Source organism: Eucyclogobius newberryi, unplaced genomic scaffold (assembly GCF_026437365.1).
Source record: "Eucyclogobius newberryi isolate DKJ021-1_F unplaced genomic scaffold, fEucNew1.0.hap1 SCAF_13, whole genome shotgun sequence".
NCBI lineage: Eukaryota > Metazoa > Chordata > Actinopteri > Gobiiformes > Gobiidae > Eucyclogobius > Eucyclogobius newberryi.
Window position 1 is genome coordinate 17,211,355 of NW_027315757.1, and position 26,109 is coordinate 17,237,463.

Consider the following 26,109-nt stretch of genomic DNA (forward strand, 5'->3'; position numbering starts at 1 on the left):
CTGTGGGCCAAAAACGATTATTTCAGTCTTGTCTGAGTTCAGCTGGAGAAAGTTGTTTTGCATCCACAAACTGATCTGTTGGATGCAGTGACAGAGTGAATCTACTGGTCCATAGTCACCTGCCGATAGTGAAACATAGATCTGAGTGTCGTCTGCATAATTGTGATTCTGCATTTTCACTGCGTATCAACTGACCCAACGGCAGCATGTAGAGGTTGAACAGAAGGGGACCCAGGACTGACCCTTGGGGCACTCCACAGGTCAGGGTCATGTGGTCTGAGACACAGCTACCAATTTCAACAAAGTACTTCCTGTCTTCCAGATAGGACCTTAACCAGTTTAGGGCAGTGCCAGTGATGCCCACCCAGTCCTCTAGTCTCTGTAAGAGACTAGAGGCTTTGCCCGTGTCAGTGTTCAGGCGGATGTCATTTGTCACCTTGACAAGAGCAGTCTCAGTGCTGTGATGAGGTCTAAACCTGACTGAAAAACATCAAATGAGTTGTTTATTAAGAGGAAATCTGTGAGCTGTTTGTAAACAACCTTTTCAAGGACTTTGCCCCAAAATGGCAGATTAGAGATGGGCCGGTAATGACTCAGTACTGCGGCATCAAGACTGCTCTTCTTTAGGAGAGGCTTTATGACCGCAGTTTTCAAAGACATTGGGAATGTTCCAGATTGAAGCGACATGTTAACTATGTGAGTGAGTGGTGCTAACAAACTGTTCAGCACAGACTTTAGAAATTTGGTGGGTAACACATCAAGGCAGCATGTAGATGAACTCAGACTGGTGATGATCTCATGGACAGTTTTGTCAGTTACTGGTGCAAAGTGAGTTAGCTCTAAGTGTCTTGGTGGTTTTAGGGTAATTTTTTGCATTGTGGGATTTATAGCATTTTTAATGCCCTGAACTTTGCAAGAATAATGCAAACTCATTACACTTGGATGTGGAAATGAGTTCTAACGGCAGCTGAGCTGGAGGGTTTGTTAATCTGTTTACTGTGGCAAACAGGACACGCGAGTTGTTATTGCAGCTTCCAATTATTTCAGAGAAATATCTTTCCCTAGTTCTACATAAGATTAGGTTGTACATGTTCAGCTTTTCTTTGTAAATCTCTTTTTGAACCTGGAGCTTTGACTTGCGCCATTTCCGTTCGGCCCTGCGGCACTCCCTTTTCTGTGCCCTGACCGAATCATCATTTCTCCACGGCGCCTTCTGCTTATTTTTAACCATTTTAGCCTTTATAGGGGCGATGGTGTCCAGAACATTCAAAACACTAGATGTAACAGAGTTCAACAAATCATTTACATTAGAACATGAGACATTTTCAAAGTTTATCATTTCCATAAAAAGTGCACCTGTGCCATCACTTATGTGTCTCCTCTGAACAACTGCAGGACCAACCGGAGGTTTGGGAGAAACAGACAGGTCAAAGAAGACACAGAAATGATCATACAGAGCAACATCGATCACATTAACATTTGAAATATTTACCCCCTTTGTAATTATGAGATCTAGAGTGTGTCCTTTGCTGTGGGTGGGGCCTCTCACATGCTGAGTAAGACTGAAGGTTTCAAGGACAGCATCAAGCTCTTTAGCGTTTCTGTCACAAATATTATCAACATGCACATTGAAATCACCTGTAATGACCAAACCATCAAAGTCTGTGCATATGACTGAAAGCATCTCAGTAAAATCATCAATAAAACTTTGGCAGTGCTGGGGAGGCTTGTATAAAACAATGAAGAGAATGGATGGAGACCGTTTTAGCTCCATTTTAAAGGATACATACTCAAATGATGAAAACACCCCAAAAGACAACCTGCGGGTAATTATTTCATCTCTAAAGACAGCACAGACTCCACCCCCTTTTTTGTTTTCTCGTCTTTCAGATTCAAACTTAAAGTTGGGTGGAGCAGATTCTATCAGAACTACATTTCCTGTGTTTTTGTCAAGCCATGTTTCAGTTAAAAACATAAAATCAAGATTATAAGAAGAAATAAAATTATTAATTAAGAGATTTGTTACATAAGGATCTGACATTTAGCATAGCAAGTTTCAGACTAGTTTCAGTGAGACTGGGCTTTATCTTTTCACAGGGAATATGAATCACATTTCTCAGATTGGGCCTGACTCACATTTTGTTTTTCCATCTCTGTGATGATGTGACTACAGAAATAGAACTAGGGGGGGCTATTTTTACATAGGGCTGGAGTTGGTTTGATTTTTAATGTGACAATAAGTCCCGGCAACGCTGAGACCCAGTGCATCCTAGCTATGGGAGGTACCAGGTGAAAGGCGAGGTTGGATGGGTGGTGGGGCTTTTGTAGCCAAGGAGAGTTTGAGACCAGGTGAGAGGCGAGGGGGGATGGGTGGTGGGGCTTTTGTTGGTGTAGTCGGTACTGACATAGCCCTTGCTATATTGGGCGTGAGTGGAGCCATCTTAATGCCTGATTTGATCAGACTTTCAAAATGGCTGGGAAGGCCCATGGGTGAGAGTGGAGATGAGAAGGAGAATGATGAATCTTTAGTGGGAGTAGATGTTGCAGGGGGAACCCAGGGCTGGTGTGAAGGCAGGGGCGATGACAGGGATGTTGTTGGGCTTGTCACAGATGGGTCCAAGGCCTTTGAAGATTGTTCCTTTGCTGGAGGCGGTGGAGGTGAATGTGGAGCAGCTGGAGCTGAATCCTTTGCTGGTGGTGGTGGAGCAGCTGCTGATGAATCCTTTGGTGGAGGCTGAGGTTGTGGTGCTTTTGATGTTGAAACATTGGCTCGGTCTCTGGCTGATGGAGCAGGAATTCTTCTCTCATTCCTCTCTTCTCTAACTATCTGCTCAGGACCCTGTCCAGGCCCAGTCCAATGCCTCAGAGCGTGGAGCAGGTTCTCTGTCAGCACCCTCACTCCACCTCTGCAGAGGTGGGGGCCATTCCTCTTAAACAGGTCCTCTCGTTTCCAGAATAGATAGAAGTTCTCAATATAGTGTAGTCCTCTCGGGGAACACTCTTTGGACAGCCATGTGTTCAGCTGAAGAAGCCGGCTAAACTTGTTTATCCTCCTGTCGATGTTTGGAAGAGGTCCACTTATGAATGTTTTGATTTCCATTTTATCAAGCACGTCGAATAACTTCAAGAAGTCTTTTTTCAAAACTTCAGTCTGTTCCCGCCGCATGTCCACTGCACCCACGTGCACAATCAGCTGTTTAGCTCCTCCATGCTTAGCCATAATATTTGGAAGGAGTGACGTTATCTCAGAAACAGTGGCGCTTGGAAAAGAATGTGTGTTTATCTTTTCATGCGTCACGTGACTTATCGCGCCGTCCCCAACTAAAACAATCTGCGTGACCTTGGCAGATCCTCCTCGCTGTATTTTGGCCACGTCATCTTTCCTTTTTTCATTTAATTCCATCTCTGAAAGTGGTAAAAATCTGTTGGTGAGCTGTATTTTAGGTGACTTCACGTTATCTTTGTATCGTTTAGGCTTTGCTCCAAGTTTGTTCCAAGAAACAGCCTGGTCTTTCTGGTTTTTAGACAGTTTTGGAAACGACACAGAGTCACTGCGGTTTAGGTTGAAAGTAGCAGTTTTTCTTGTAAAAAGTGTGCTCTTCTTACCGTCGGTTGACACAGGAATGGTATCGTGAAGAACTTTTTCAGATTCCAAAACAAATATCCGTGTTTTCAGCTCATTAATTTCTTGTTGATATTTCCGACAGCGTTCACAGTCTTTCTCCCTTCTTCTCACGGACATGTCGCTGGCGTCAGATATGTCGTTAAAACTGGAAAAATGTTCTTAAAATCCTTGGTTTACTTGAAAAAGTCTAAAGCAAAAATGTTTGGAAGACAAAAACTGATTAAAAAGCAAAATAAATAAGGAAAGCAGCGATAGCAAGCGGAGCGAGCAAAAAAGCGTGTGCACTCTTCGGAAGCAGGATTACTGGAAAGTGCCTTTATTCTCTTTAAATTATGAGATTTTTCTCGTTATTTAACGAGAATAAAGTAATTAATTAACAAAAAAAATCTTGGTTTTTCCCACCAACCTCAAAATCGGTGTACGTCCTCTAGACAAGTGGGGCATCTTAAGTTATCCAAATTTTAAGGATAACTTTTACGGTTTCTGTGTGACGGAGCCACAAACTTTACCCAGAATTTGGACTATTTGGCCTTCAGAGTGGCCTATAAACAATAAAGTTTTTCCAAATAACATGACATTTTGCACTAAATTCTAATTTGCCATCCTGATCATAAAAGTATGACAGCCAAAGTCATATTTTGTACGGCGTAACCGTAGCGATGACAGAAACATCCCATGATATCCTTATGGGAAAATCGTTGAATTGCTCAAATCACCACATTTTTACGCTTCAAACTTTAACAAACTCCTCCGTGGGCAATAGCTCGATCAAGCTTTACTTTGGGAAAAATCATCTACACAAGCGCGGCATCAAAAGTTATCCATATTTTTATTCCAAGTGCTACGGTCTCTGTGCGGCGGCGCAGCAAATTTGACTGACACTTGTGTTGATTTGCACTGGATTGGCCATGTCAATTGTGTCGCCGTCTGTCAAGTTCTTTTTTTATTCAACACACAATAAGGGCGCCATCTTTATCAAGTCGAAAGCGCAGAGTCGGAAGGCCGGCGGCCCGCGAGGGCCGTTGGATGCCGCTTGCGGCTTTAATTAGGCCCGAGCCCCAGCAGGGCGGAGGGCCTATTGCTCCCGCTACGCTGCCGAAGGCAGCGTTGCAACTGTCTGACCAAACATGCGGGCGCAGCCCGCATGTTTGGTGCCCCGTCGCCCCTGGCAAGTACAGTGAACTAGCCCATGCCGAAGGCATGGATCATGCATACTTACTCCTGCTATGACAGAAATAGTCAACAATTTGTGAATGGGCTACGCCCATTCACAAATTGTTGACAACAGCAGCGCGAAGCGCTGCATTCCTCCAAAAACCCTCCTGGCATCGTCCTGTACGCGAGAATCCATGCCGCAGGCATGGGCCATGCTTGTATCTGCTCAAATCAATGGAAGTCTATGGGAAGTGGGCGGGGCATCCCGACGGAATGGGGAGTGACGAGCGCGTAAGCGCTCGTAATGATGATTCCACCCCATGGCGGCATGGGGAAGGCTTAGAGCTTTCAAACGATGTATAATTTGTTGTTATAGTGGAAACGGCTATATTGTTTTTGCTAAAAATATTAGTATTTTTATTAGGCCCGAGCCCCAGCAGGGCGGAGGGCCTATTGCTCCTATTGTTTTTGCTAAAAATATTATTATTATTATTTTTCTTGTTCTTCTTCAGCGCTTTGAACTCTAATTTGACCCCCTGAACATGCTCAAAAACTCACCAAACTTTGCCCAAAATTCAAAATCGGCGAAAAATTTTGTTTTTTCTGGGCCATTTTTTTTTTCGTTAAAAAATGGCGCGACAGCGCCACCGACAAAAGTCAAAATACATTGCGCCTATGGGAGACGCCCCGAGGTCAACTTTGTCGTAAAGCTACGAAATTCGGGACACGCATTCCTCTCGTGAGGACAAAAAAAAAAAATCATTGTGGCCACGCCCCCAGACTTACCCTATGGCTGCCATCTTCCTTTGAAAATGAAAACACGCTGTGTTAGCCATTTTGTTCACGTCAAACTTTGACGAACTCCTCCTAGGGCGTTTTGCCCACCGACTTCAAAATCGGCGTACGTCCTCTGGACAAGTGGGGCATCTAAAGTTATTCAATTTTTTGAGATACCTTTTACGGTCTGTGTGCGGCGCAGCCGCAAAGTTGGACAACTTATTTTGGAATATTGCAGATCTAAAAATTGCTCCCATTTGATCAAAAAGAGTCCGATTAGGACCAAATTTGAATCAGTTCTTAAACTTTCTAGTTTGGACCAGTTTATGATGACAAAATTGAAATGGGCGCGATAGCGCCCCCTACAGAGTGACCTTTAAATTAACATTGAAGGTCAAAAATTAGTTTTACCAAAATTGTCTAAACTTTACCCAAAATTCTATTTTGCCGTCCCGATCACAAAAGCCAATCACAAAAATGCCTTATTTTTTACGGCGTAGTCGTAGCGATGACAGAAACCTTCCATGTTATCCCTATGGGAAAACCACCAAATCTCTCAAATTACCACATTTTTATGTTTTACACTTTAACGAAGTCCTCCTAGTGCGTTTTGCCCACCAACCTCAAAATCGGTGTACGTCCTCTAGACAAGTAGTGCATCTAAAGTTATCCAAATTTTAAGGATAACTTTTACGGTCTCTGTGCGACGGAGCCGCAAACGTTTCCCAGAATTCTGACTATTTGGCCTTCAGAGTGGCCTATAAACAATAGAGTTTTTCCAAATGACATGACATTTTGCACACAATTCTCATTTGCCATCCCCAAAATAAAAGTATGGGAGCCAAAGTCATATTTTGTACAGCGTAGCCGTAGCGATGACAGAAAAATCCCATGTTATCCCTATGGGGAAACCGCAAAATCTCTCAAATGACCACATTTTTACACTTCACACTTTTAACGAACTCCTCCTAGGGCGAAAGCCCGATCAAGTTCATATTTGGGGAGAATCATCTACACAAGCGTGGCATCAAAAGTGATCCATATTTTGATTTTAAGTACTAGTGCCTCTGTGCGGTAGAGCCGCAAATATATGTCACAAATGGGAAAAACGCCAAATCCTTGAAATGTTCACATTTACGCTTCACACTTTAACAAACTCCTCCGTGGGCAATAGCTCGATCAAGCTTTACTTTGGGAAAAATCATCTACACAAGCGGGGCATCAAAAGTTATCCATATTTTTATTCCAAGTGCTACGGTCTCTGTGCGGCGGCGCAGCAAATTTGACTGACACTTGTGTTCATTTGCACTGGATTGGCCATGTCCAATGTGTCGCCGTCTGTCAAGTTCTTTTTTTATTCAACACACAATAAGGGCGCCATCTTTATCAAGTCAAAAGCGCAGAGTCGGAAGGCCGGCGGCCCGCGAGGGCCGTTGGATGCCGCTTGCGGCTTTAATTATTTTTATTTTTATTGTTCTTCTGCTTTTTGATCTCTAATTTGACCCCCTGAACATGCTCAAAAACTCACCAAACTTTGCCCAAAATTCAGAATCGGCGAAAAATTTGATTTTTTCTGGGCCATTTTTTTTTTCGTTAAAAAATGGCGCGACAGCGCCACCGACAAAAGTCAAAATACATTGCGCCTATGGGAGACGCCCCGAGGTCAACTTTGGCGTAAAGCTACGAAATTCGGGACACGCATTCCTCTCGTGAGGGAAAATCATCTACACAAATGGGGCATCAAAAGTTATCCATATTTTGATTTTAAGTGCTACGGTCTCTGTGCCGTGGAGCTGCAAATATACTGTCACAAATGGGAAAAACGCCAAATCCTTGAAATGTTCACATTTATGCTTCACACTTTAATGAACTCCTCTGTGGGCAATAGCTCGATCAAGCTCATATTTGGGAAAAATAATCTACACAAGCGGAGCATCAAAAGTTATCCATAGTGTCACGGTCTCTGTGCGCTGGAGCTGCACATTTGACCGACATTTGTGTTAATTTGCACTGGTTAAGCACAGCATTGTACATGTCCAATGTGTCGCTGTCTTAGTTCTTAGACAATTGCGTTAGCGCCATCTCTGTAAAATGCAGAGAGCAGAGTCGGAAGGCCGGCGGCCCGCGAGGGCCGTTGGATGCCGCTTGCGGCTTTAATTTTTCTTGTTCTTCTGCTTTTTGAGCTCTAATTTGACCCCCTGAACATGCTCAAAAACTCACCAAACTTTGCCCAAAATTCAGAATCGGCGAAAAATTTGATTTTTTCTGGGCCATTTTTTTTTTTCGTTAAAAAATGGCGCGACAGCGCCACCGACAAAAGTCAAAATACATTGCGCCTATGGGAGACGCCCCGAGGTCAACTTTGTCGTAAAGCTACGAAATTCGGGACACACAATTCTCATTTGCCATCCCCAAATTAAAAGTATGGGAGCCAAAGTAATATTTGGTAAAGCGTAGCCGTAGCGATGACAGAAACATCCCATGTTATCCCTATGGGGAAACCGCAAAATCTCTAAAATGACCACATTTTTACGCTTCACACTTTAACAAACTCCTCCTAGGGCAAAAGCCCGATCAAGTTCATATTTGGGGAATATCATCTACACAAGCGGGGCATCAAAACATATCCATATTTTGATTCTAAGTGCTACAGTTTCTGTGTGGCGGACCCGCAAATATATGTCAGAAATGGGAAACAGCGAAATCTCTAAAATGACCACATTTTTACGCTTCACACTTTAACAAACTCCTCCTAGGGCGATTGTCCGATCAAACTCATATTTGGGGAAAATCATCTCCACAAGCGGGGCATCAAAAGTTATTCATATTTATATTCTAAGTGGTACAGTCTTTGTGTGGCGGACCCGCAAATAGATGTCACAAATGGGAAAACAGCGAAATCTCTAAAATGTTCACATTTATGCTTCACACTTTAACAAACTCCTCCGTGGGCAATAGCTCGATCAAGCTTAACTTTTGGGAATATCATCTACACAAGCGGGGCATCAAAAGATATCCATATTTTTATTCCAAGTGCTACGGTCTCTGTGCGGCGGAGCAGCAAATTTGACTGACACTTGTGTTCATTTGCACTGGATTGGCCATGTCCAATGTGTCGCCGTCTGTCAAGTTCTTTTTTAATTCAACACACAATAAGGGCGCCATCTTTATCAAGTCGAAAGCGCAGAGTCGGAAGGCCGGCGGCCCGCGAGGGCCGTTGGATGCCGCTTGCGGCTTTAATTTTTTATTGTTATTAGTTATTTGTGTTAAAAAAAGAAGAAAAAAATAAAGAAAATGTTACTTTGTTCTACTTTAGCAATAAAATCTCAATTGTACCTGAATTATACTTTATACTTTAGTTTGTGGCACTCGAGACAGATTTACACACTCTGAATGGTGATCTATAAGACGACTTGAACACAATTTAAAATATTTTTTTAAAGCTAACTTCTCCGTAGCTCCGTTGCAGTTTCACAAATCGAGAGTATTTGTAAATTCAGGATGTTGACACCGCGGCATCTCTGGTTACATACAGTATTTTAGCCTCTCTAACAAACCTGGCTTTGTGTACTTTGTGTACTCTAAGTGACATCTTATCCAGGCGAGTCCGTGTTGACCAAAGAGGATGGTGTGGTCATGGAAACTAAACGCAAACATCCTGTCTTTACATATGTTTAAGTAAAAAACAACTTTGACTCTCTGAGAAATGGAACTAAATGTCTTTCAGCATGAACAAAGACTTAAGTCATAATGAACAGAAGAGTTTATCATGCTTAGTTACAGCTTAATTATGACCATAACTCATTATCTTTTAGTTAAGTAGTTACTAAGCATGAATATGTCTTAATATTTGTATTTTATTATAATTTGTTCATTGTGACTTAAGTCTTTGTTCATGCTTTGTTAAGGTGGATTAAAGTGTAGTTACTGTAAAGTGGTTTCCATTGTTTGTTATTTTTAATTGTTCAATATGAGGAGAAAACTACAATAAGATAATATCATCTTTTTTTTCTAGCTTTCTTTTTTCTGTCTTTCTAACTTTCTGTCTTTCTGTTTTTCTGTCTTTATTTCTTTCTTTCTTTCTGTTTTTCTTTTAATCCATCTTTCTTTCTGTCAGTGGGTCTAAAATGTGCTTTATTGACAATATTTACGTAAAAAATATTAGTTTTTAAATATCTACACAGCTTTGGCTGATGTCATTGTTTTGCCTTGAATGTTCCACAAAATGACATAAAAATATATGCAATAAAAATATCTGTAATTGAATAAATGAAAGTTAGACGAGTGTATGTCATGAAGCGTTAAATTACCCCTAAGTTAACAACATTTTCACTTGAACAAAAGAAGTAGACTCCGGCAGAAAACATTCATAAATTTAATAAAAGTGCATAAAAAAATTACGTATTTTCCGGAGCATAAGTCGCACCAGCCAAAAACTGTATAATAGAGAAGAAAAAAACATATATAAGTCGCACTGGAGTATGAAATGCGGTTGCAAGTGTGAAAATAACAAATAATATCACATATAAGTCGCTCCGGAGTATACGTGTAAGTATAAGTCGCACCCCGGCCAAAACTATGAAAAAAGGTGCAACTCATAGTCCAGAAAATACGGTAATACATTTAGAAGTGTGTGGCAGGAGCGGTTCAGAGCCACACGTTAACTTAACTTCAGGTTTATTTACTTGTATACGTCTCTTCTTTGTGCCCCTCCCCCTCCGACAGGTGCTGAACCAAACCGAGGACCACCGGCAGCGCGTCCTCCAGGCCTCCGCCAAGACGGTCCGAGTCTGGTTCATCAAAGTGAGGAAGATGAAGGCCATTTACCACACGCTGAACCTCTGCAACATCGACGTGACGCAGAAGTGTCTGATCGCCGAGGTGTGGTGCCCCGTCTCCGACCTCGACTCCATCCAGTTCGCCCTCCGCAGAGGCACGGTCAGTATCGCATCGGCGGGAATCGACGGCAATAATACTGCTCTTTATACTGCATTAGGAGCAACAATACTGGTCTTTATACTGCATTAGGAGCAACAATACTGCTCGGTGCAACAATACTGCTTTTTATACTGCATTAGGAGCAACAATACTGCTCTTTATACTGCATTAGGAGCAACAATATTGCTCTTTATAAGATAAGATATTCCTTTATCTTATAAAGAGCAATATTGTAATATTGAGTCCAGCTACTTATACTGCATTAGGAGCAACAATACTGCTCTTTATACTGCTTTAGGAGCAATAATACTGCTCTTTATACTGCATTAGGAGCAACAATACTGCTCTTTAAACTGCATTAGGAGCAACAATACTGGTCTTTGTACTGCATTAGGAGCAATAATACTGCTCTTTATACTGCATTAGGAACAATAATACTGCTCTTTGTACTGCATTAGAGCAATAATACTGCTCTTTGTACTGCATTAGGAGCAATAATACTGCTCTTTATACTGCATTAGGAGCAACAATACTGCTCTTTATACTGCATTAGGAGCAATAATACTGCTCTTTGTACTGCAATTGGAGCAATAATACTGCTCTTTATACTGCATTAGACTTTTATAACGAGTAAAGAAACGTGAGAAAAGTCAAGATTATGATGTCAGTTATGTTACTTTTTTGTAAGTTATGTTCCTTTTTTGTAAGCAGTGAGTAAAAGTACTCAAGTAAAACTACAATAAAAAGGACTCTGGTGAAAGTAAAAAATACTGCTAGAAAGTACAAAAAAATAGAATAAAATGATGTGTTAATCCTGTTTGTATGGTGGGCTTTATTTTGCTTTAAATTTTGATTAATTGTAAATGGCGTCTTTTCCAGTTTCCCCTTCAAACCACAAATGTTAGTTTAGTTATTTACTCCCGACCAGAATCAGAAAAGAGTCCAGCTACTTCTGATTGGGTGAAGACTAAACAATGGGTCAAATGCAGAAGATATATTTATTTATATGTATATATTTGTATGTAAGATATATACAAATATATACATATAATATATTACATATAAATATATACATATGTATATATTTATATATAAGATATATTTATATGTAAGATATATTTATTTATATGTATATATTTAATTTATACAATATTATGTCCTGCAACCACTGAAATGTGTTAATTAAATGTTGTATAGGATTATTTTACATTGTTTTTAATGTGTTTTTATTTGGTTTGTACGTATTTATTTATACATTTTTTTTATTTTCATTTTAACATATTTTACTTTGCTCGTTTTGTGCTCTTTGCTGCACTTTGGAGACTTTGTGTTGGTAAATGTACAAATAAAGTTGGATTGGATGAATAATACTAGATTAACATCCGAATACCGTATTTTCCAGACTATAAATCGCACTTTTTTTCATAGATTTGGCCGGGGTGCGACTTATACTTATATTTATACATTAATATATATATTAATATTATATATTTATACTCCGGAGCGACTTATATGTGATATTATTTGTTATTTTCACACTTGCAACCGCATTTCATACTCAACCGCATTTTTTGGCTGGTGCGACTTATACTCCGGAAAATACGGTATAGTCTTTGATTGGTTTGCGGCACAATTTCCTGCAAACTGTAAAACCCGAATATGGAATAGCGCCTGAAGTGATCTCTTCCCGTGTGATGATGTGTTTTTAGGAGAAAAGTGGTTCGACCGTGCCCTCCATCTTGAACCGCATGCAGACCAAGCAGACTCCGCCCACTTACAACAAAACAAACAAATTCACCTCGGGCTTCCAGAACATCGTGGACGCGTACGGGATCGGCAGCTACAGGGAGATAAACCCAGGTAAACCCGGCTGCGGCTGCGGCTGCGGCGGCTGCTGTGGCGGCTGCTGCGGCGGCTGCGGCGGCGGCTGCTGCGGCGGCTGCGGCGGCGGCTGCTGCGGCGGCTGCTGCGGCGGCTGCTGCGGCGGCGGCGGCTGCGGCGGCTGCTGCGGCGGCGGCGGCTGCTGCGGCGGCGGCGGCTGCTGCGGCTGCGGCGGCGGCTGCGGCGGCGGCTGCGGCGGCGGCTGCTGCGGCGGCTGCTGCGACGGCTGCTGCGGCGGCTGCTGCGGCGGCTGTTGCTGCGGCTGCTGCGGCGACTGTTGCTGCGGCTGCTGCGGCGGCGACAAAGGCCTGTGTTTGAACAGCTGCGGCGCGTTTCATCAGCATTTGTCATTGTGTTTTGACGCTCTTTATGTCGCTGGGTTTCCATGGTTTCCATACAATATTTACTTTATTACTGGCCCTCTTTGAACAGAACACGCGCTTTTCTTTACGAACAGACCGTTTATGACCGTGTTTTTTTTACTGAATCTGTAAATCAACAACGACTGTATTTAAAGGGCCCTTGGCAGATTTTTAAGATTTTCTCATTTTGACTGTATTTGCTGCATTTATACCAGCTGTAAGTGTAAATGATAGTTTTACTCCGATCGAGCAGGTATTTGTGGAGAAAAGTTGAAATCTGTAGGAAGTGACATCACACTAGGGACTCGTTCCAGCCAAAGTTTACGCAGAAATTACACAGAAGAAACTGCTCTCTAAATAAAAGTCATTCTCATAAATTTCTATTTGTCAAATAAAAAATGTGATATCATAAATTATAACCAGGAAAAAAAATTATAAACCTAAATTACTTTAATTTAATTTAGTTGAAGTAGAAAATAAAGTAATTTTGGTTTATAATTTTCTTCCTGGTTGTAATTGATGACAACACAAACCCAGCTCTAATGTCTAATGTCACAATTCATTTTGTATTTTTTTACAAATGAAAATATATTAGTGTACCTTTATTATTTTCAAATTTAAATATAAATTCATTTAATTTAATTTAATTTAGTTGAATTAGAAAATAATTTATCTTTCAATTTAGCAAAAATAAAGGTGCTCTCATATTTTCATTTGTAAAAAGATAAATGAAAAAAATAAATTGTGAGCTGGGTCGTTTCTGTTTGTGATTACAACCAGGAAGTAAAAATACAAACCTAGAAAAAGTGCCATTCTGTGATAAAAAATGATTTATTCATAGCAACATTTTAAATACATTTATCTTGACTGCAGTTCAATGACCTGTCCAACGTGGCCCTTTAAAGTTCAGTAAATTGAGACTCTGTATCTGAGTAAAACCATGGAAACCTGGCTAAAGCGTGGCTCATCCTGTCGTCTCCAGCTCCATACACCATCATCACCTTCCCCTTCCTGTTCGCCGTCATGTTCGGCGACCTGGGACACGGCGTTCTCATGACGTGCGCCGCTCTGTATCTGGTGCTGAGGGAGACCCGGCTCATCGCGCAGAAGAACGACAACGAGGTGGGGACGCCACGGGGAGATGCCACGGGGGGACGCCACTGGGGGACGCCACTGGGGGACGCCACTGGGGGGGCGCCACGGGGGGACGCCACGGGGGGACGCCACGGGGGGCGCCACAGAGGAACGCCACTGGGGGACGCCACTGGGGGACGCCACTGGGGGACGCCACTGGGGGACGCCACTGGGGGGGCGCCACGGGGGGACGCCACGGGGGGACGCCACGGGGGAACGCCACTGGGAGACGCCACTGGGGGACGCCACTGGGGGACGCCACTGGGGGACGCCACTGGGGGACGCCACTGGGGGACGCCACAGGGGGACGCCACAGGGGGACGCCACAGGGGGACGCCACAGGGGGACGCCACAGGGGGACGTCGCATCGCTTATATACTGTACACACCTCGCTCCGCTCACAGATGCTAACGATCATTGTGTCGTGGAAAGGTTTTTACTAAGTTTCAGACTCGTTATAGCTTAAATTGTCTTGAGTGTGTTGTAGGAGGATGTTAAGGCGTTATCACACGACCACACGGTAAAGGCGGGGCAGAAAAGGTGACGCTTGTGTGGCTGGTTTTCCCCGCTCAGATGTTCAGTATGGTGTTCGCCGGGCGTTACATCATCCTCCTCATGGGGGTCTTCTCCATCTACACCGGCATCATCTACAACGACTGCTTCTCCAAGTCCATCAACCTGTTCGGCTCGGGCTGGAGCGTGCGGCCCATGTTCGACTCAAAAGTCGGAGGGAACTGGACGTGAGTGATGATTGAGAAGAAAAATAAATAGATAATGATAATAATTCTGTTCTGAATGTGAAAGGATCCAAAAAATAAAAATAAAAAATCAATATCTAGGTACAAAACTTGCTCAAAACTTCAATCAATACTTGAATTAGGATTAAATAAATGACTGCTTTGAACTGCTTTTAGCCCTTAAATTCCCTCTCGCTGCTCTATTGATTTACTGTTTTTATCTTTTTACATTCATTGTTGCTTAGTGGTTTTTCAATTATGTAAATTATCTTTGAGTGTCATAAAAAGTGCTATATAAATGAAAAGTATTATTATTTTTATGATTATTATTTTATGATTATGATTCTTCTCCTTCTCCTTCTCCTTCTCCTTTTCATTCTCATTCTTCTCCTTCTCATTCTTCTCATTCTCCTCCTTCTTCCTTCTACTTCTAATTCTCCTTCTCATTCTTCTCATTCTCATTCTTCTCATTCTTATTCTTCTTCCCTCTACTTCTAATTCTCCTTCTCATTCTTCTCATTCTCCTTCGTATTCTTATTCTTCTTCCTTCTACTTCTACTTCTCATTCTTCTCATTCTCCTTCGTATTCTTATTCTTCTTCCTTCTACTTCTACTTCTCATTCTTCTCATTCTTCTTATTCTTATTCTTCTTCCTTCTACTTCTACTTCTCATTCTTCTCATTCTCCTTTTCATTCTTTTTCTCATTCTTTTTCTCATTCTTTTACTCATTCTCCTTCTTCTCAATCTTCTCCTTGTTCTCCTTCTCATTCTTCTCATTCTAAAGTCTTTTAAAACATAAATCAAAAAACGTTACGATACAAAGTTTGAACGGGTTAACTTTTGATATAACATATAATTGTGTTAAATAATGAAGATTTTATTTGTGATGTTTATCTTCCTCCATAATCATGCAGTTCTACCCGTTTAGAAGTAGAAAAGTGAACTGTCGTGTTGTAGGTTCGACATGTTTGAACTGTGTCGTGTCGTGTTGTGTTGTAGGTTCGACTTGTTGAATACCACCAGGGTTTTGCAGTTGGACCCGGCTGTGGACGGAGTATTCAAAGGCCCGTACCCCATTGGCATTGATCCTGTGAGTACTTTACTGGACTGGATTGACTGAACGAAGGAATGTGTGCTCATCAGAGAGTGGAGAGCTTTACATTTCAAAATCTTTGCTGATTTACAATTAGAATAACTCCAATCTCTGTAAGTAGATGAATAAGAGTTATAAACTCGTTCATTATCAATAGCTGTGAGAGTTATAAACTCATTCTTTATCAATAGCTGTGAGTTATAAACTCGTTAATTATCAATAGCTGTGAGAGTTATAAACTCGTTCTTTATCAATAGTTGTGAGAGTTATAAACTCGTTCTTTATCAATAGCTGTGAGAGTTATAAACTCGTTCATTATCAATAGCTGTGAGAGTTATAAACTCGTTAATTATCAATAGCTGTGAGTTATAAACTAGTTCTTTATCAATAGCTGTGAGTTATAAACTCGTTCTTTATCAATAGCTGTGAGTTATAAACTCGTTAATTATCAATAGTTGTGAGTTATAAACTCGTTCATTATCAATAGTTGTGAGAGTTATAAACTCGTTCTTTATCAATAGCTGTGAGTTATAAACTCGTTAATTATCAATAGTTGTGAGAGTTATAAACTCGTTCATTATCAATAGCTGTGAGAGTTATAAACTCGTTCATTATCAATAGCTGTGAGTTATAAACTCGTTCATTATCAATAGCTGTGAGTTATAAACTTGTTCATTATCAATAGCTGTGAGTTATAAACTTGTTCATTATCAATAGCTGTGAGAGTTATAAACTCGTTAATTATCAACAGCTGTGAGAGTTATAAACTCGTTCATTATCAATAGCTGTGAGAGTTATAAACTCGTTCATTATCAATAGCTGTGAGAGTTATAAACTCGTTCATTATCAATAGATGTGAGAGTTATAAACTCGTTCATTATCAATAGCTGTGAGAGTTATAAACTCGTTCATTATCAATAGCTGTGAGAGTTATAAACTTGTTCATTATCAATAGCTGTGAGAGTTATAAACTCGTTCATTATCAATAGCTGTGAGACTTCTTGCATCTTTGTGTTTTAGATCTGGAACATCGCCTCAAACAAACTCACGTTCCTCAACTCTTTCAAAATGAAGATGTCTGTGATCCTGGGAGTCATCCACATGCTGTTTGGAGTCAGCCTCAGTCTTTTCAATCACCTGTAAGAAATATATACTTTAAAAAATACTTTGAAAGCTGCGTTATAATAGGCCGTGGCTACAGATACAGAGCCGCGGTCAAATAGCCCAGGAGTTTCAGGAGCCGCGGCTCAAAATAGCCTAGCAGTTTCGGCCGAGCGCCGCGGCTCTGTAGACACTCCCGTCATAATAATCCATGTGCAGTATTATTATAAAATTAAAATTTTACTAAAAATACGGTTACATTTTATTGATGATAAACTTGTAATATAATAATGTATTTTGAAAGTTATTTTTAAAAAACTGATTCATCTCTCTTTGTGTGGTTATTTTGCAGATATTTCCAGAAGCCCTTGAACATCTACTTCGGTTTCATCCCCGAGATCGTCTTCATGTTCAGTTTGTTTGGATATTTGATCATCATCATCTTCTATAAGTGGGTGTCGTACAGCGCCCGCACGTCCCGGGACGCGCCCAGCCTCCTCATCGCCTTCATCAACATGTTTCTGTTCAGCTACCGCGACCCCACCAGCAAACCACTCTACACGGGACAGGTACAGACAAGGGGACGGGGCTGACGCCGAAGCAAACGGGTACGGACAGGAGGCGGGGCTGACGCCGAAGCAAACGGGTACGGACAGGAGGCGGGGCTGACGCCGAAGGAAACGGGTACGGACAGGGGGGCGGGGCCGACGCTGAGGGAAACGGGTAGGGACAAGCGGGCGGGGCCGACGCTGAGGGAAAGGGGTACGGACAGGGGGCGGGGCCGACGCTGAGGGAAACGGGTAGGGACAAGCGGGCGGGGCTGACGCTGAGGGAAACGGGTAGGGACAAGCGGGCGGGGCCGATGCCGAGGGAAACGGGTACAGACACGGGGGAGGGGCTGATGCAGAGGGAAACCAGTACGGACAGGGGGGTGGTGCCGAAGCCGAGGGAAACGGGTACAGACTAATCATAATAAAGGGTAAAACTAGATATTTTTGTTAACTAAAGTACCAATGTCAAAAGTGTCAAAACATGTGTTTTCTAGATAATAAGTTAAGATTTTTGTTTCTTATATTAAGTTATCTTATTGTGTATTAGACTCAAATGTAAGTGAACTTTTCTGGGCGTGTCTCTCTTGTCCCGACGCACAGGTATAACAACTAAGATCAGGACGTTTTTGTATCATCTCCATAACAACATTCAGACAATATTTTAGGAAAGTGCCAAAATGTGTCCATAACAAACGTCTTGACCGTACCTCGAGACCACGACACACATCCGCCTCTTTTTCCAGGTGGTTTTTAATCGTTTTAATTGTAGCGATCGCAGATACCATCACATCTTCTTCCACATCTGCGTATCGTAGGCCATCACCTGGTTTTGTCTCCTCCACAGCCCGTGGTGCAGTCGTTCTTGGTGATCATGGCGTTGGCGTGCGTCCCTTGTATGTTGGTGGTGAAAACTCTGGTTCTTCGGAGACAACACATGTGGCGCCAAAACCTGGTGAGACAACGCACGCTTTCATCATGTCCATTATGTGAGAATGTGTTCCGTCTGACAACCACAAGAAGGCGCTCTAGGCTCTATGTGACGCAGAAGAAGAATCTGCACTTCCTCTTCCTCTGGAGTTTGTGGAGTTGTTTAGAAGTGACACAGAGGAAGAAGAATTCAATGGATTTAGTGATTTGGGGTAAAACTGATGCTTTGGTAAACTTGTTAGCATGTTCTTTATGCTATAGTTATCTGAATAACTGTTCATATGTTATGTTAACAGACACTTACCACAGTTCTGTCTGTGCATCATGTAGCTGAAGGTGTTAGCGTTAGCATACGTACACCTATTCACCATGTTCTCTAATCTGTTATTATTTTATTTGGCATTTCCTTGTGGCAAATGAACTTCACAGTTTTACATCAGTCAAGTTGCAGTTTGTGAAGACAATTTGACAAATGAAAGGGGAAAATTACAGGAAGTAGAGCCAAGTTCAACAGAATCCCTCTGTGATGTCATCAAAAAGCACCATTGCGTTAAAAATGCAGCGAAAAAACCCTTTTTATGATAAATAATTTCACAGGTGTCGTCAGGTGTAATTATACGTCAAATCATATCTATTGTATGATTTTAAATGGGGTTTTGACTCTTGTTTACAGTCTGGTCGCTCGGTAACGGTTGTGTAATTACCTCTGGCCACGTCAAAACCAGGAAGTGACATAATAAATGTCACCGAAATGGCCAAATTGGAGGAAAAATGTTTGCTAAAATCTTAAATCTAAATCACGTTCCCTTTGTTTTACTGGAAAGTGACTTCAGACTTTGCAACACATAAATCAAACAGTCGATCAAACCAACAGTCGATAGAAACCACGTCCGTAGATTTAGTGCAGTTGCTGACATCATCACTTCATCATCGCCCGCTGCAGTTTTGAGTCGAGACATCACAGCGTACACAGCTTTCGTTTGTTTGTTCGCCGGCATCTTTATTTCCCGTTTGTCCTCTGTGGCGTTCAGGGCACTCAGAACTTCGGCGGGGTCCGAGTCGGCAACGGCCCGACGGAAGACGAGGCGGGGATCATTCAGCACGACCAGCTCGCTCAGCAGTCCGAAGACGAGCCGGAGGTAAAACATAGACGGGGCAGGTTTGAAGGTTTGAAGGTTTGAAGGTTTAAAGGTTTGAAGGTTTAAAGGTTTGAAGGTTTAAAGGGGCCGATCCACTCTCCACCTTTTAAATAAATAATGGGCCGGTCCCCGAGTGGAAACTAAAACCCACCGCTCAAGTTTCAAATGTAACTTTAATAGCTTTGTGCTGCCTCTTTTGTCTGCGTGTTCCCTGTTGTAACCATAGTAACCCTCGGAAATCTTACACGCAAAACGCCTCAAAGATGTATGTAGTATATCAGAATATGGTAACGCAATGTTCCTTAGATGAACTCATATGTTGAAAATTGTACCGTCAATTTTTGTCGTTTTTAACATCCGAGGCAGTACAGAAAGATTAAGCTATTGTCCTGAACATTTAAACCCAAGCGCAAGTCTATAATGCAGTACTTTGTAACTGATGTGATGTGTGATTAAAACCCTGGTTCCTTTAAGGCTCTTTCGCACCAATACGACCTTCCGTCCCGTCTCTGAGTCGCTTATGTTTGAATTTACTCCAGGCCTAAACGAAAAGGAAGCTAACGCGGGAGCTAACGCGGGAGCTAACGCGGGAGCTAACGCGGGAGCTAACGCGGGAGCTAACGCGGGAGCTAACGCGGCGCATTAGATGGAACACGCCGAGAGATGTTTTGTATTTAAAGTTGAGTTAAACGACAGGAAATGCAGATATTTTAAACCGATCTTCCAAAAACCAGGCTGCGCGATCTCCTCCGCGCCCCTCCGAGGTCCGACGGAGTTAATCGCGCTAAACTGCAACGATTAATCGACTAATGGTGATTCGTGACAAGTCGACTATAAGAAAATAACCGTTGTCTTCTTCTTTATATCGACTATAAAGACTTTTTACAACAAAGACAGTGTCCAAGAAATTACAAATAATTCCTGATTTCGTCAATATTGTCCATCTTAAAACCTTCAAACATTCGTAGTTCAACCGTTATTTGGTCGATGATGTTAACGAACAATTGAAATAATCGCTTGACTCGCCGACCTATCGGGAAAAGAATGGTTGCCTGGCCAATGAACGCGCGCAGGCCGCAGGTCGCCCATACCGCTCCGACCGGTCTCGTTACGAGGGGATTTTGTCGTTGGTGCGGAAAAGTCTCGACGTCCCGCAGCGTTTGCCTTCTGCGCGGGACTCGTACTACGCTGGCTAACACTAACCCGTGTTTGGCTCTGCGGACGTGGCTGTTTCTAACTTGTTTTCTGTTTGCCGTGTCTCATTTTTCTGTTCTCGTTTGTGTGTTTGTCCGTGTGCGTCTATGTGCGTCTGAATAACCAAGCAATCCCTTTTGTCACCTGCTTTCAAGGCCCGCGAGGAGGTGGAAGAGGTAAACGGCATCCTATCCTTTTCTCTCCCTCTGTCTCTCTGTCCCTATCCCCCTCTGTCCTTCTGTCTCTCTGTCCCGTCCTCTCTAAATGCACGTGTGTATCTGTCCATTTCCTTGAGCTTGATGGCTGTCTTGGTGGTAGACGCTGGAGCTGTGCACACTCACCGGCGACTTGATTACAGATCCGTGCGCTTCTCATAGGCGTCGATATATCGCCGCTTTTGGCAATATATCGGTCCGTGCAAATACTGGGGCGCTAACTTTTTCGCCCCAGTATTTGTATTTATCTGGATCAGAAAGGGGGAGGGGGGAGGTTCATCTAGAGACAGTTCATCAAACTAGAGCAGGCATGTCCAAACTACAGCCCGGGGGCCAAATGCGGCCCTTAGACCAATTTTTGTTGGCCCTCCGGTTTCCTGCTAAGTTGGCCCAAACAACAAATAGTAAAAAAGTACTTTTACTGTAAAATTGGAAAAATTCAAGTATTTTGATGTTATACCAACCTAATATTAATGTTCCAAGTCTTATGAAAGGTGTGGAGGCTCATCAAAACTATGTCAAATGTAAAACTTCAAATGAATCACTTTTCAAATTTGACATTGTCAGGTTGCTTGTGGCCCTTTGCTCCATATAAGTTTCAAAATGCGGCCCTCAGTGAAACAAGTTTGGACACCCTTGGTCTAGAGGCAGTTTATCGAGCTAGAACCACTCAGGAGGAGAGAGGGAGGTTCATCTAGAGGCAGTTCATCCAGGCAGACAAAGAGCAGTTCATCTGGAGTAGGGAGCGTTCCTCCAGCCAGAAAGGAAGTCGTAATCGCACAAAGTAATTCAGTCCGTTTGGATTAAAAACAATACAAAATGTCTCTAATAAATTGGCCGGTGAGTGAATTCCTTGCGATGGTTCACAATGTCATTCCTTCGTTGTTCATCTGTAACGTGTATTTGGTTTCGGTGGAAAAGCGCTTGCCAATATACCAAAAGCCGACCTGTTGATTTCCTGTCGCAAAGTTTCCCTCTCGGTGTTGGGGCGTGGCCGTAAAGTGTGGTGACGCTCGCGTTGTGCTTCTGTGTCGTGTTTTGCAGTTTAACTTTGCGGACGAGGCGGTGCACCAGGCCATTCACACCATCGAGTACTGCCTGGGCTGCATCTCCAACACGGCGTCCTACCTGAGACTGTGGGCGCTCAGCCTGGCACACGCCCGTAAGCCACACCCACAAGCCACACCCACCCCGACGCTTTGCAGTGACGCGGCAAAATCACAAAGACACGGATTATTTAAGATGTTTAGCTCGACCGTCGACAAAGTACATTTCATTATAACGCTGTCCAACGCTAATTTTTTTCTTTTTCGACGCATAATTTTTTATCATGGGTTTTTTTCCATCGTTTTCCTTGTGTGGACGGTCGGAAGGAAATCATATGTGACCGTTAACGTGACGTGTCAAGAATCAGAGTCAGCTTTATCGACAACAATTTACAAACGATGAACTTGCTGAAGGTGCGACATAAAACATGTATATTTAATAATAAAGTACCGTATTTTCCGGAGTATAAGTCACACCAGCCAAAAATGGCATAATAGTGAGGAAAAAAAAGTGTCACATGCATAAATACAAGTATAAGTCTCACCCCGACCAAAACTATGAAAAAAAGCGTGACTTATAGTCCGGAAAATACGGTAATGAATAAATAAATCATTCTACAATTGATTATAATAATTAAATTAATAATGATAAAACTAATCATATTTTTTATCATAATAAAAATAAAATTGACAATAATAAAATAAAAATTAATAATAAGTACAAAATATAGAATATGCTAAAATTATATTAAAAAAGGGCTTGTAAAATAAAATGTGAGGCATAAAAGTGATTCTAAATACAATATACACAACAAGATCAGAACTAGTGCAAAATAAAAACAGTCATCTGAAAACTGCATAAATCAGACGATCAGATTTTTGGATCCGTGAATTAAGTGATTATTGTGAGAAGAAACAACTTGATTTGCTATTGACAGAGAAATCTTTAATTTTGAACTATCTGAATGACAAAATAAAAAAGCGACAAAAGCCGACAGATAAAAAGTTTTGTCAGTTAGTTTTGTCAGTCTTTCAGTTATTTAAGTTAGGTTAAGTTAGTTAAGACATGTTTTATCTTGTAATGAAAGAGTTTAGGCAGAAGTGTGTAAACGAAGATAAATGCCAAGAATACAGCTATAATTAATAAAACTGCTGAATATAAAACTCGACAGGAAAATGGCATTAATAATTCACTTTCTCTAACACTGATAATGTTGGTAAAGAGATGAAATCGTGTCATTCTTCATTTGGATTTAGGCCTTTAAAGACAGTTACCTCAATAAATATCTACTTTTTTAAGGTTGAAGATGCAACCTTTCAACTCATTCTCTAAATTCTCTGTTAAAAAAGTGACTTGTGATGTAAATAGAAGCAGATCGAGCCTTTTGCTTCTGCCTCTATAACGTGTGCATCTGTCTGAAGTGATGAAGCGACTGAAGCTAAACAAACGACCTGAATAATCACGATTGTTGATTTAATCTAATGATCTTGACATTCCTCCTTCCTCACTTCCTCCTTTCAGACAGATAGAAAGCATCGACTTAGCAGCTTTTGTCACCGTCTTGAACTGAAGAAGCGACTTGGATGAGCGGTTTAACAAACTGGAGTATAAGTCGCACCAGCCAAAAAATGCATAATAGAGACTAAGACCAAGAACAGACATTTTAATCTTGAAATGCAGTTTAAAATAATAACAGATGAGCGAACATGGTGAATAGGTGTACGTATGCTAACGCTAACACCTTCAGCTACATGAGGCACAGACAGAACTGTGGTAAGTGTCTGGTATGTTAACGTAACATATGAACAGTTATTCAGATAACTATAGCATAAAGAACATGCTAACAAGTTTACCAAAGCATCAGTTTTACCCCAAATCACTAAATCCATTGAATTCTTCTTCCTCTGTGTCACTTCTAAACAACTCCACAAACTCCAGAGGAAGAGGAAGTGCTGATTCTTCTTCTGCGTCACATAGAGCCTAGAGCGCCCTCTTGTGGTTACGAATAATATCACATATAAGTCGCTCTGGAGAGTTGTTGCACCCCGGCCAAGACTTTGAAAAAAGTTACGGTAGTCTTCAAACATTTGTCCGTTTTATTTTCCCACGGTAATCTCTCGGGTCGATAATCGGTAAATTGCATCGTTTCATCGCACTTGGGGCTGTTGTATAGTCTCAGACCGACGCCCTCTCTCCCCTGCACTTGCGCCTCCAGAGCTGTCGGAGGTGCTGTGGACGATGGTGATGCGTATCGGTCTCTCCAGCGGCGGCCTCGGGGGCTTCGTCATGCTCACCGTCGCCTTCTTCTTCTTCTCCATCCTCACCGTGGCCATCCTGCTCATCATGGAGGGGCTGTCGGCGTTCCTGCACGCGCTCAGACTGCACTGGTGAGTCCACTTCGCCCGCCGTGTTGTCGCTGCGCTACACGCCCTTTGACCCGGTCGGGGGTGAGAGGGTTTGTGGCGCTGCGGGTCGATAAATAATAATAATAATAAATTCAATTAGAGTGATGAATATGACACTTTCTCTGTAGTTTACGTAGATGAATGTAAGAAAAAAACGCATTACAGCTTTTTCATCATGTAGTGTTTTCATATTTAATTAAACCCTTTTGTGTGTTAAAATGGCCACATTGTACACATTTGGGAAATATAAAAAATGGATAAAGCTGGTTTTAAAGTTCTTCATTTTATTGTCGTATTATTAACAAAACAAAAATGACACATATCTTATTTGGGATTTGAGTAAATTAATAGTTAACCAAATTTTGAGTTTGTTTTATTTTTAATTTTAAATCCAGCTCAGAATTAGATATAAATAAATCCAAAAAGAAATCTGGTGTAATCGTGTTTCATAATCACTTTGATATCACCATTTTGCAATTCTTCACATAGACAATAATTCAAAACCTAAATTATTCGGATTTATTGGATTTATTTGGATTATTTATTGCCCCGCCCTGTGTCGATGACATAAGTAACTGTAACTCTCAGTAGAAGTTTTGGCTGTTGCTCATGTCAAATTTAGAAGCGGCTGTAAAGTAACTTTGAGCCGACGCTGTCCTCTAGTGGAGGTAAAGTTTGACCCATTTTCTGTCTGGTCTTTGTAAAAGTTGTCCTCACATACTGGGCTTTTAAAGATGGAACCAGGTCCAAACCAGGCCCAAATTGGGTCCAAACCAGACTCAAACCAGGTCCAAACCAGGTCCAAACCGGGCCCAAACCGGGCCCAAACCGGGTCCGAACTGATGGTGATGATTGTTATGATGGTGGGAAAAAAAAGTAAAAGTATTATAACGTTGATGTGTCTTTTGTAGGGTGGAGTTTCAGAACAAGTTTTACTCAGGACAAGGGTTCAAGTTCCTCCCGTTCACGTTCGAAAGCATCCTCGAAGGACGATCGGAAGAATGAAATCAATACAAACGTGTCACTTCCTGTTTATTTAAAACCATCATTGCGACCTGCATCTTTGTCCGTCTGAATCCATGTGTGTTTTATTTAGTTATTTATTATAATTTTCTTCACATGTTGTCTCTGTATCAGGCTTACTATTTTTAATGAGTTTAGTCCGTTTGAACTTTTCCCTCGCATTTTTCCCACTTTCAAACTTGTATCCGTTTTGCACACGATGTTGTATCACAAATCCACTGATAAATGAGCAGAAGTCCAAAGGGAAAAAGCGTTGTTTAGTCAGACTTGAATCAGAATGTCTTTGTTGCGCTTGTGTCATGTTTCTGTATTCTTTGTGGTAGAATAAATATATATATTTAGTTCTCGACACATGTAGAAGGGAGTCGCACTGAAATGATCCTGATGTTTGCGCACATGTCAATAAAGTGATAAAAGATGCTTTAACTCAATGTTTCTTTCACTCGTTTGTTATAGTTAAATCATGTTACACAGATACTTCATTTAGAGGTGAAATGTACTCCGTAGTTTACAAACGTACATCATCATAAGGCATTTTATGTGTAAAAATGGCTTAAATTGAATAAACTGTAAACTATAGAAAAAATGGATAGTTAGTTTTGAGGTACTTTCTTTTTCTTCTTTTGGGGATTTTTGATTTGTTTAGTATTTGAGGAGACGAGATCTGACTGAAAATGTTTGTACAATTTTAAATGTGCCCCATTTTTGGAGTTAAAACATGAATCAGTAGAATTAGATATAAACAAATCCCGTGTACAATCTGTCAAAATCGTGGTAAACTCAAAATGAGAAAACTCTTTAACA

The 26,109-nt window shown here is 41.5% G+C and overlaps 1 protein-coding gene across 3 annotated transcripts in view; it reads left to right on the plus strand.

Moving 5' to 3' along the window:
* Nucleotides 1-25,731, plus strand: part of LOC140358103 (V-type proton ATPase 116 kDa subunit a 1-like) — a 43,930-nt gene extending 18,199 nt beyond the window's left edge. Inside the window, exons 10-22 of one of the 3 annotated variants that reach the window (XM_072442761.1) lie at nucleotides 10,283-10,495; nucleotides 12,205-12,355; nucleotides 13,721-13,860; nucleotides 14,446-14,612; nucleotides 15,610-15,700; nucleotides 16,724-16,842; nucleotides 17,157-17,373; nucleotides 18,200-18,307; nucleotides 19,314-19,421; nucleotides 20,744-20,791; nucleotides 21,875-21,992; nucleotides 24,093-24,264; nucleotides 25,194-25,731. In XM_072442761.1, coding sequence (XP_072298862.1) covers nucleotides 10,283-10,495; nucleotides 12,205-12,355; nucleotides 13,721-13,860; nucleotides 14,446-14,612; nucleotides 15,610-15,700; nucleotides 16,724-16,842; nucleotides 17,157-17,373; nucleotides 18,200-18,307; nucleotides 19,314-19,421; nucleotides 20,744-20,791; nucleotides 21,875-21,992; nucleotides 24,093-24,264; nucleotides 25,194-25,287 — 1,746 coding nt within the window. In that variant the 3' untranslated portion in view covers nucleotides 25,288-25,731. The remainder of the gene's footprint in view (nucleotides 1-10,282; nucleotides 10,496-12,204; nucleotides 12,356-13,720; nucleotides 13,861-14,445; nucleotides 14,613-15,609; nucleotides 15,701-16,723; nucleotides 16,843-17,156; nucleotides 17,374-18,199; nucleotides 18,308-19,313; nucleotides 19,422-20,743; nucleotides 20,792-21,874; nucleotides 21,993-24,092; nucleotides 24,265-25,193) is intronic. The other 2 variants (XM_072442762.1, XM_072442763.1) reach the window with 2 other exon arrangements.
* Nucleotides 25,732-26,109: the final 378 nt, after the last annotated feature.